The sequence below is a fragment of the Dendronephthya gigantea genome, unplaced genomic scaffold (assembly GCF_004324835.1).
Source record: "Dendronephthya gigantea isolate DGI-Jeju-01 unplaced genomic scaffold, DenGig_1.0 000003F, whole genome shotgun sequence".
Classification (NCBI taxonomy): Eukaryota; Metazoa; Cnidaria; class Anthozoa; order Malacalcyonacea; family Nephtheidae; genus Dendronephthya; species Dendronephthya gigantea.
The window spans coordinates 440,365-451,611 of NW_021163013.1; the positions used below are offsets into that span (position 1 = coordinate 440,365).

The 11,247-nt window shown below is 37.7% G+C and overlaps 1 protein-coding gene across 1 annotated transcript; it reads left to right on the forward strand.

Moving 5' to 3' along the window:
* The first annotated feature begins 6,879 nt into the window (after positions 1 to 6,879).
* LOC114541948 lies at positions 6,880 to 9,509 on the forward strand. The gene is made up of 3 exons (XM_028561737.1): positions 6,880 to 7,198; positions 8,529 to 8,691; positions 9,334 to 9,509. Exons 1-3 carry the CDS (start codon positions 6,995 to 6,997, stop codon positions 9,495 to 9,497), a joined length of 531 nt encoding a protein of 176 aa, XP_028417538.1. The 5' UTR covers positions 6,880 to 6,994; the 3' UTR covers positions 9,498 to 9,509.
* The last annotated feature ends 1,738 nt before the right edge of the window (positions 9,510 to 11,247 follow it).

An 11,247-nucleotide genomic window follows, 5' to 3' on the forward strand; every position in this document is an offset into this window, starting at 1 on the left:
TTGACTTAACCACTGTTTGAACTAAACGGGCTAGATAAACCAGCCCCAGGTGGCAACAGACACATTCGGATCGACAGTCATGCAAGGGAGCTGGAGTGGGTGGTGATGCACTTGAGCACTCCCAGTTTTAGCAAGGTGGTCAATTAAACGCGACGTTAATCGACACATGAGCGACGGTAATCTGGTGGTTAATCACTTTAAGAGTAGAAAATTAATGGGGCATGGTAGAAAACACGGATAGCGGATATCTGCTTAAAGCCAGTGGTATTGTTTCTGCGGACACTTGGTGTAGCGTGCGTTTTTGTTCCTTGGGAAAAATAAAAAAATTAAAAAATATGCAGCCTCTAAAATGCAGCTCTTATAGAAATACCTGATGAAAGCAAAGTGTTTGTCCAGAAAATGCAGATTGTTTGGCTACCATAACCTCCAATTTTTTAATGTAGTCAGTTCAATCTTAGGCATAACATTAAAATTTTAATTTAATCACCGAGTTTATCTCGTCAGTTTTTATGATTGATTGCTATTTGAATTATTATGCTACTTGTACCAAGGTAATTAAGATATTAATGATTGTGACAAGTTCCATGTGCTACTGATTCCTCATTTTTTTAGTTAAATTCTGTTCACTCATCTTTTCCACTGTATTTCGTCTTCATTAATATCATGATGCCGCCAAGAACATTTCAGAATTTTCTCCAAAAAATTTAAAAATGAAATAAAATTCACTTTGACATTTTGAGATTAAAAAATCTGATAAAACGATGGCCGGGGAAAACATTTGCCTCCTGAGAAAATAAAAGTGTTCACAGAGGTAATTATGAGACACCAGAGAATTGTTCAGAACTACTCCAAGTTCGTGTAAATCCCGAAATTTGGGGCCAATTGAATTCCTCTCGAAGAAAAACTGATTTACAGTTGTCCGAAATGTTCAACAATCAACTCAGAAAGTGGCTGTGGTGATATTGCAAATTGTGAATGATACGTTGCCAAACAAAGGACGAGGCCAGTAAGAATCCGGCATCTCGTTTTGCTTATTCCATTGCATTTCTGGGTCGTATGTGCTAGTGATCTATCACGTCTCAGACGGGAACAAATAACACTTGCTCTAAAGAGAGAGTTTGCCACAATTAGTACCAAAGAAATATACAATGCCCCCCTTCGATTTGGCTCAGACCTTCCAAAACAGTTGAAGGAGGCCGAGGCGTGGTGAAAGCTATTTGTAGGTAGAAGCATCACAATATTGGTCTGAAAAGGCCAAACTGACTAATGACAAACACATGATAATAACAAACGCTGATCTCTCACCCAGAAGTGTAATTATATCCCTTCCCAAACTTTAACCATTTTGGGATTTCGGTCTAAATTCCAAAATGATGACTATAACATTCACTGATGAAAAAGCAACAAATTTAAAACGATTATCGTTCAAGATCTTCTAAACAGAAAATCTTGCACAATACGAGAAATTGCTCGGGTGATTGGTAAGCTGGTGTCTAGCTTTCCTGGTAGAATGTATGACCCCCTCTACTACAGGAAATTAGATAGGGATAAAACCCTTGTGTTACAACAACAAGAGGGTTATTTTTATGCAGTAATGACTATATCACAAGCAGCTAAGTCAAAATTAACTTCGTGGGTGCATAACATTACATCTACATTTAACATAGTCTCCCATGGACCACCAGTAAGGCAGGTCACAACTGATGCTTTCCAGCCTTCCCTACAAGGTTGGCTTTATCATCTATACTTTCAGTACAAGAAAGATTAAAATTCGGAGATCATCCACTCGTTTCTCGTTTCCTCAAAGGGATATTCGAACTAAAACCTGCACAACTAAGACATATACCGAGGTCTGGAATGTTAATATGGTTCTGGCTCACTTGAGATCATATAAACACTCAGAGGAATTATCATTAAAAGAGCTTACCCTAAAAATTACTATGCTGCTATGCTTACTTACCGCTCAACGATGTCAGACAATTCACTTGATGGATATCAATTATATACCGAATTGTTTTTAATAGAAAACTTAAGCAGACAAAGCGTGGACATCATTTGGAACCTATGGAACTTTTAGAGTTCCCACTCGACAGAAAACTGTGTGTTGTGGTGGAACATCTTTGTGTGTATTTACGAAAGACAAAAGTTATCGGAGGTTCAGATTCACAATTGTTATTAAGTTTTGTTAAGCCACATGCACCAGTTTCCAAAGAGACTATAGCCAGATGGATTGAAACAGTTCTTCAACTAGCTGGTATTGATGTATCGAAGTACAGTGCACACAGTAGACGCATGCGCATCTCATGTGACTCCTTCGTTCCTGGCTGATGACAAGACAGAATTACAATCAAACTTCAACTTACAGGCAAGTCTCGTTTAATTTTCAATTTTGCACTAATGCTGCCGATATTTCATATTTCTGGACGAATTTATGCTGAGAGAACATTAACAGGTAATTAAAATCCATGTTATGTCTACAACAAAAGTGTTTTAGTCGTTAGTTCACCATATTGGGCTACGTCGTTAGTCAACCATATTGTGCTATTAGCGCGAAGTCAAAAACTTCAAACTGAGTTCAAAGCAATAATCTGCCATCCTTTTCGCTATTTCGCGCTCACAGTGTAGCTTGCTCATGGGCAAAATGCGAATGTGGACAAAAGTATTTAAGTTCCTGACAATATGTTCATTTTGGCCGATGTGGCATTTGCTTGTTGTGTAATTATCCCTGCATGGTCATTCAAGATTGACAGGCCAACTGATTTCTGCGACATTCATCGTTGAATGGCCCGATTTATACTAGAAACTAGAGTCTAGAGACTGTTCATCCGTCTGGACAAACTTGGGCAAGCGAGATGAGCAAACACTGGCAAACAGACGGATCATCCGTCAACACGAATTATCTGCACACACTTAAGAAGTTTAATTATCACAAAATTATTCGTTTTTTTTAAATTTTGCCTTTGGTCATGTAATTTTGTGCTGTGACATATCGTGCATACGGTTATAAATATTATCTTGCATTTAACAGGGTGACAATGATTGTTTAACTGTAAATGGTAGTTCATCTTGACGCATCTCTCGCCAGTTTTAATACAACGGTTCATAAAAAGGCTTTTGTGCACTACGTAAATTATTTCGCAATTCTCGTGCACGTTCCGTAAACGCACGAACGATTTTGCTTCGTCTGACATATTCGTTTACATACAGATACAGGGTGTCTCAAAAAACCGGAACCACTTAAATATGCAAGAACATTAATACAGCATGATGGATAAGCACCTCTGGGAATTGAAAATGGCTCTTAGGGGCTGTTTACATGAGCCCTGTTACCGGAGATTCAGCGAAGCGTGAGATGATTTTGAGGTATTGAAACGAGCAGATAACATGATCCTGGCGCTTGTTTGGTGTCATAAAGACTTATTTCAGTACCTCAAAGTCCTCTCATGCTTCGTTGAATCTCGGGCGACCGGGCTCATGTAAACAGCCCCTAAAAGTTAAAAATGCTAAAAGTCATTACACTTTATTTTATTAACATATTATACTTAAATAAATCTCAATTTGCCGTTAGCTTACACAAACGTTAAATTTATTTAGGCAACTGTTCCATGAGAACACGATTAGAAGCATTTTCAATTCCCAGAGGTGCTTATTATTGCCTTTTAGAACAATATTAATATTTTTGCATATTTTTGCGTTTTTTTTTTGAGACACCCTGTAGTTCGTCGATCTAGATAGTGTGTCGTATTTACTCAGAAGAATGATGCATCCGTCTGTGGTCTGCCGACGGACTATTCGTCCGGACGAAGCATCCGTCTATAAAAGTCTTATATAAATCGTGCCAATGTCAATATAAGAACACTGAAAGAAAAGTGCATGTGCATGTGTTTCTAGTAAGCTCTAATGCGTCATGCGTGCACAATTAAGAAATTAGCACAAAATTAGCACAAAAACAGTCATGCATCGTCCTAATTAATATTCCTAATTTGCATTTTAATGATGTTATATGTTAAAGATGGATGAAACAGAAGCACCCACAACTACATACAAAGGAATTATAATTTGCGTTTGTTCCTTTTTAATTTCTTCATTTTCACTGGGAACAACATCAAATTATGCCATAATGCTGCCGACATTCTTGGACGAATTTAATGCTGGAAGAACATTAACAGGTAATTAAATTTTTCTTGCTACTTACAGTGCAATCCTACGTTTAAGAGATGTAATTTAGTACAGGGTATACAAAATGTAAGTGTAAGAAACTAATAAACATAAAAATAATTACCGAATTTACCTCTCTCGAAAGTAGTATTGCATTGCAAGTTGCAAGAAAAATTGCACCGTGTAACAGGGATTTAACAAAGAGATTTTGAGTGTACCATATTATCCTACGGCTCCCATGCCCAGGTTTACAAGTCAAAAGTTCAAAGCAATAATCTATCATCCCTCTCCCCGTTTCGAGCTCACAGTTCCTGGCTCATGAGCAAATGTGGACCAAAGTATTCAAGTTACCGACAATTTAAAATATTTTCTTTTGCTTGTTGTCAGGGGCGGATCTAGGGGTAGTCACACCAATCACGCGACTAACGTAAAAAATCCGCACTAATTTGATTCAATGAAAGTGAAATAATATTTATTTTTCCGAACGCAGTCCAGTTGTAAATTTGCAGCGGCATAATTAATTTTCTGGCCGAATATTGAATTAACACTGATCTCTCTTGATTTCCCCGCTCTGAATTCAAATTTCAAACTGCACAATCGTGATCGTTCTGGAGTTGGTTAGGGGCGTTTCTGGTCAATCTGATTGGCCTATTCGGTGGTTTCCAAGGAGACAAAAATGGTGATCGTTTTGGGGGTTTGGTCTGATCGTTTTAGAGGTTGGTTATGGGCGTTTTTCATCAATCTGATTGGTCAGATCGATAGTTTCCATGGCGACACAAATTGTGATCGTTTTGGAGGTTGGTCTGATCTTCATTTCTTATTGGCTGTTTAATTCCTAACCGATCACGACCGATCAAGCGATCAGAGTCAGACTAGCCTCCTCCGCAGGCATCTCTTTAATATGTATTTATATTATGCATTTATATTTGACCGTGAGTAATATCACCGATCAGAGCCCATGTTTTGCAGTCAAATGTATAGTTCTTTGCAAGGGAATTCAAAAGAAAAACCGGTGTAGAGCAGTTTTAATGCGGGCGCTATATTCATGACACTATTAAATAACATGTCGTCGAGAGATGGATGTTTTCGTATTAAATATACTCGCATGTGTTCGACGAATTGAGAAGTGTACTGTTATAAGGTAATTATAAATTATCCAATGTTGATGTTTATGTAAACTATACCCTGATAATACTATAAGTTCATATAAACAATGGTCCGATAATTTAACTATGTTATTGTTAGCTTATATATTTTACCTAGGCTTTGAGGCTGTTGTTATTAGCATATATTTGCATTCGCCCGTCGCCCGTCAAATCGATTTAGAATTTCGAGCCTATTCATATTCTCATTTGTTGTATTGATTATATAGTGTAATAATCTGTAATTTGCAGTTTGAAAGATTTAGAAAGCTATGGATATTTGCGAAATCATTATAATATATAAATATAAAGCAATTTCGCTTTGACCAAATTCAATGATAACGTAATAATTAAACCTGTGTTCTTACATTTCACTAGACAATAACATTTTGAGCTGAAAATTTCTTGAGAGGTCTGTTCGAAGGGGTAAATTTCTACCATTATTGAGATTTGACTATTGCTATAAAAACATGCATTTTATACCCACAAAACGTTTCTTTTTAAACCTTCCATTTCAGTGCCTACACAATGTTTTGTGTGGCATTCAATAGCTGTGCTCTAGGAATTTAGCAGACTATAACCTGGCATTAAGCTTGGAAAGCCTCACAAATTTCATAAATCTGGCGGGGGGAGGACGATTGGTGACGAAAATTGGCGTAAAAACGTAAAAAAAATCCTAGATCCGCCCCTGCATATTTTGTCTCTGCATTCATCCAGGGCAGACATTGCAACTGATTTCTGCGACAATCATCAGTGAAAGTCAATATAAGTCACTTGCAAACGATAGAATAAGCAAATGAGCTGCTTCCCCCAGTGTGCGGCGAGCTTTTATTCACTTGTGCAATTTGGCACGAACGAGCAAATTAGAGCTTGCCATGGTTTCAACAACTTCGTACAAATCTGCAAGCCAAAAAGTTGTAACAAGCTTGTTGGCCACAGGCTTGCCACAGTTGTTGTCCACAAGCTTGCCACAACTTTACAACATCCCAACAAGCTTGCTGAGTCTGCAAGATGTGAACATTCTTGTTGCCTGGTGACAGAGCTGAAGCCAAGCTTGGATCTTCAACGCAGCAATCAATGAACTCAGATTACAAATTAAAAGATTGCTATTGTTAATTATAGAAAAATATGTTAATCAAAAGATTGCTATTGGTTTATCTGTGCAAAATAATATATACATGTGATGAGAAAGGAACAATTTTTGGCATAAATCTACCTCAAAATTGTCAATGAGTTGTATTGTAGTTTTATGTGGTTCTTAAACCATATATATTCTATTAAGAAATTTTTTTGAAAATGCACATCTTTATTAAAAAGACTTTATATTTGTTTTTCTAGCACTAATTGGATCAAGTCAGTATGCAATGATATTTATGTTTAGCCCATTAGCGGGATCTCTAATCGACTTGTTTGGAATGCGTAAAGTTTCATTTGCAGGAGGATTTCTTTATTCCGTTGGATTAATCTCAGCTTCTTACGTTAATTCAATATATGGTTTATTCCCGACATTTTCTCTGATGGTGTCTTTGGGAATTGCTTTACTTTATTCCTCGACTCAGATAACGCCTGTTAAGTGCATCTCATCAAAATACCAAGGAGTTGCATGCTCTTTTGTTTCTGGCGGCTGGTACACAGGATGGCTAAGCCTTTCCTTGTTGATCACATTTTTATTAGAGCAATTTCACTGGAAGGTTATGTTTCGTTTACTCTCATCTCTTGGAGTCGTTATTTGTTTGCTAAGTTTAACCTATGGTTGGATCAAACAGAATGGAGATATCCCCAACAGAAATCGAACACCGTTTTGCAACTGGTCCTTATGTAAACGTCCACGATATTTTGTTTTGGTTTTTGGTTCAGCAGTATCAATGTTGGGATTTCCTGTTGCAAATTTCTTTTTGGTATGTACTCACTCAACTCACTACACAATACAGTAGAAATTGTGAGGTGACTATTTTGAGCAATTCTATTTTCTCCCAATGTAAAGTTATATAATCTCATAATTTGTCATTAGAATGACACCATCTTTCAATGATTTTACAAAGTTTAACTTTTTTGTTTTGTGCAAGAAGAAAAGGGTTCATTTTGCTTTGTAAATGCTTAATATGTGACTTTTGTGAGAGTTTTGAAATTGAACTTACATCACCGAACCCACGTGGACTTTCTGTGTATACATTTCTTTCTGCGCGGTGACCCTGTACCGGCTGTACATGCAACCTCGCAAGCCAGGCTCTTTTACCTACGCTCCACGGCCCACGCTGCGGCAAAGACCCTGGTCAAGGCTGGTCACGTGATTCTTTTGTTACGCTTCTCCCGTGTGGGGATGGGTGGGACACAAGTAGCGCATAGATCACATCAGTTAAAACAGCGTGTTTCTAAGGACTGAATATTGAGCGCTGTTGTACTGCAAAGCGAAATAACATGTGTCGTTATTGTTATTTGACCTCTAAATTCTCTCATCAACGCCCAAATTTAGAAGATAGCACAGGCCTTAGAGTGTCTGTATTGAATATCAACTGAACTTGTGACGATACTAAAACCGATTCTATCGACGATGATACAGTCTACACATAGCACTTGAATCTAAATTCGGTTTATTGCTCTTTTTAGTTTTTTACTGCGCCACACTAGCTGTATTTATTTAGTTTATTGTGTGAACCGCTATTTTTAGTTGCGTTAGTACAAAGTCATCTGGATTGTGACAAGTGCTAAAAATAGCAGAAATGGTATATCGACTTTGCCACTCCTCCCATGGATATGAACTAAGCGCTAATTAAAAACCTCCCATATTTTGGGAGGTCACATGACCAGCCTTGACCAGGGTCTTTGCCGCAGCGTGGGCCGTGGAGCGTAGGTAAAAGAGCCTGGCTTGCGAGGTTGCTGTACATGGTTTTACCCGAAGGCAAGGATTGAAATAAACTATAAGAGAGGAAATGAGCATTATACAATGCATGCAGTGTCGGGCTTTTGTACGAGTATATATCATTTTAAGATTAAATCATAAGCTGTTCACTTTTCGTTCAAACATTGGCCAATAGAAAAAAGTTTCCATTTATCTGGCTTCTCGCACAGCTTTCAGGGGCGACTTTCTAGAACGGACATTATCTAGAAATAGAATGGACTAGAATGGACGATTATCTAGAAATTAATTAAGTACGTTTTTGTGGTATCACGTGATATTCTACCATTCAATTAAGGTAACAAAAACTTAACTCTGTCGTTCTCTTTTAGGCAGATCGTGCTAAAGCGTACGGCATTCACGAAAGCCAATCAAAATGGTTTTACGTTGTGTTTGGAATTTTTGGCATTACATTCGGACTTATAGCTGGAAAGATTGGGGATATGATAATAAGATATCACGTTATTTTGAATATATCAAGTCTCCTTTTTCATGGTATAAATACACTTTTCAGTTACCTATGTACAACTTACATAACGTTATTAATACACTCGGCCATCTCTGGGATATTTTTTGGTATTTACAATTCTACACTTTGTCTGTCTATATTGAATTGTGTTGGAGCGGCAAATATAGCACAAGGCTTTGGGTTTCTTGTTTTCGTTCAAGGATTTTCTTTATTTCTTGGACCACCCCTTGCAGGTGAGTATATTTTAAATGGAACCTTGACTGAACGTAAGAAATGGCAAAAATCATTCACGCATTGAAAAAGAACTATGTCCACTACATGTCATCATGAAGGATAGAGTACTGTCCAGAAATAACCTAACAAAAACCACGGTTGAATCGCGGTTGAATCAGGGTGAGATCGCTGTCGAACCGCGGGGTTTAGACGGAGGTTAAACCTCGCTCTAAGATTTTTCGATTTGGTTATTGTGCTTTCTTTCTCGTCTGCTCATAACATTTCGTTCGGATGCGAATTACCACTGGAAAGGTACTTTTTCCCATGCGGGCATTTGCGATTTCTATCGGTCGACCGCGTCCGAACCGGAACCTAACCGAGCCGCAACCGCAGTGTTATTTTTGTATTCTATAGTACTGTATTCTATATTCAGTTATTATCCTTTCTGTTTCTAGGTTTTCTGAGAGACGCAACTGGCACATTCAAACTTCCTTTAATTATTGCTGGATGTTTGGAAATCGTCGGAGCGTTAATATCGTTTCCAGTTGCCAGAGTAAAAATTGGTGATGAACCAGGCCAGGACAACCATGAGAATAGTGAAAACAACAACAATATTTAGCAAGAGACGAAGTCGAAGTCATTAATTTTAATTAGCTATTAACATGTTACAAATGGCATTTTAGTATAACTAGCGCTCAGTGGGCTTCCCTCAGCGGCGAGTAAAAACAACATAAGAGCTCTGGGTACGAGTTTGTTAATCGGTTTTTAGAAATTTTGAAATTATGAAATTAGGAAAATTTTGTCTACCCCTCCCCCCTCTGTAGATTGCATTTAGGAGCTCTTAATTGATATTACATAAAGTATACGCTTTTGAATTAAAAGAGACTTTTGCACTGAATTTTGGCTGTTATATACACCACTGAGCTAAATAATAACTCCTTGAGAATTTGCTCTTGATCAGAAAATAAAGCAAAAAACATGGCGGATTTTGAGCATTGTGACGTCACCTAGTCCCCTTTGCCCATCGTAATTACCGCTGACATAGCGCGATACAAAGTCAAAAATGTGTCCGTCACTCCCCCCCCCGATTTTTGACTGATATCAGTTTTTGAATGTTTTTTTGGGTAGCCGCTGCGCATGCGCAGCTAACCACTACGTTGTTGAACAAGTGTCTGTTGTCTGTGGGTATACGTATGTCTGTTAATCTTCGGGGATCGTCGGATAAACGTATTAAACGAAAGGTGACGAACATACTGTTCGTGCGTTCGTCAATACATGGTCAATTAAACGCGAAGTTAATCGACGCATGAGCGACGGTAATCTGGTGGTTAATCACTTCAAGAGTAGAAAATTAATGAGGGCATGGTAGAAAACACGGATAGCGGATACCTGCTTAAAGCCAGTGGTATTTCTTCTCTGGACACTTGGTGTAGCGTGCGTTTTTGTTTCTTAGGAAGAATACTGAAAATGGCGGACAACAGTAACAACATCGAATGGTGGAAAAACAATACGCAACTGGAGAATGATTTAAAAAAATATGTAGCCTCTAATATACAGTGCTAATAGAAATATCTGATAAAAGCAAAGTGTTTGTCCAGAAGGAGGTTTGGCTACCATAACCTCCAATTTTTTAATGTAGTCAGTTCAATCTTAGGCATAACAATTGAATTTTTTTTAATCAGCGAGTTTATCTCTTCAGTTTTTATGATTGCTATTTGAATCATTATTACTATTTATGACAAGTACTATGTGCTACTGATTCCTCATATTTTGGTTAAATTTTGTTCACTGATCTTTTCTAATGTATTTCGTCTTCATTAATATCATGGTGCTGCCTGCAAGAACATTTCAGAAGTTCCTCCAAAAAATTTAGAAACGAAATGAAATTCACTTTGACATTTTGGAATTAAAAAATCAGAAGTGAAGAACTTCTTTTCTCAATTTTTTTTTCTCACATACAACGTACTTTCCAACTTCCCCCCTCCTCCCTCGAAAAAAAGATTATAACTATCATGTTGACATGTTACCATCCCAATGCTTATTATTAACTAAATTTTAACCATGGATCAACATCTATTGCCACAGTTGCAAGTGTGGTAGAATGCTACAACCCTCCCAGATTAGGATAGATAACCCCCCCCGGGATGGGAGGTCATGTGACATTGTAAAGTGAGGGAAGGAAAACCTGTTATTTTGAAGTCATGAATTATTCATAAAAAATATACTGAAAATGACATGGAGTTGTGAGAATTTTGGCTTGAAACAAAAGTTCGGGTCATAGTGGTGCCGTGACCAGGATTTTATAACGATTTGGAGACAACATTTACCGAGATTCGAAGGGATTGTGATTGTAAACAAGACGTGCGAAA

Coding starts and splice junctions, on each gene's coding strand:
- LOC114541948 (XM_028561737.1), top strand. CDS start 6,995: ATGTTTCGTTTACTCTCATCTCTTGGAGTCGTTATTTGTTTGCTAAGT. Junction 7,199..8,528: donor CTGTTGCAAATTTCTTTTTG/GTATGTACTCAC, acceptor GTTCTCTTTTAG/GCAGATCGTGCTAAAGCGTA. Junction 8,692..9,333: donor ATCAAGTCTCCTTTTTCATG/GTATAAATACAC, acceptor TTCTGTTTCTAG/GTTTTCTGAGAGACGCAACT.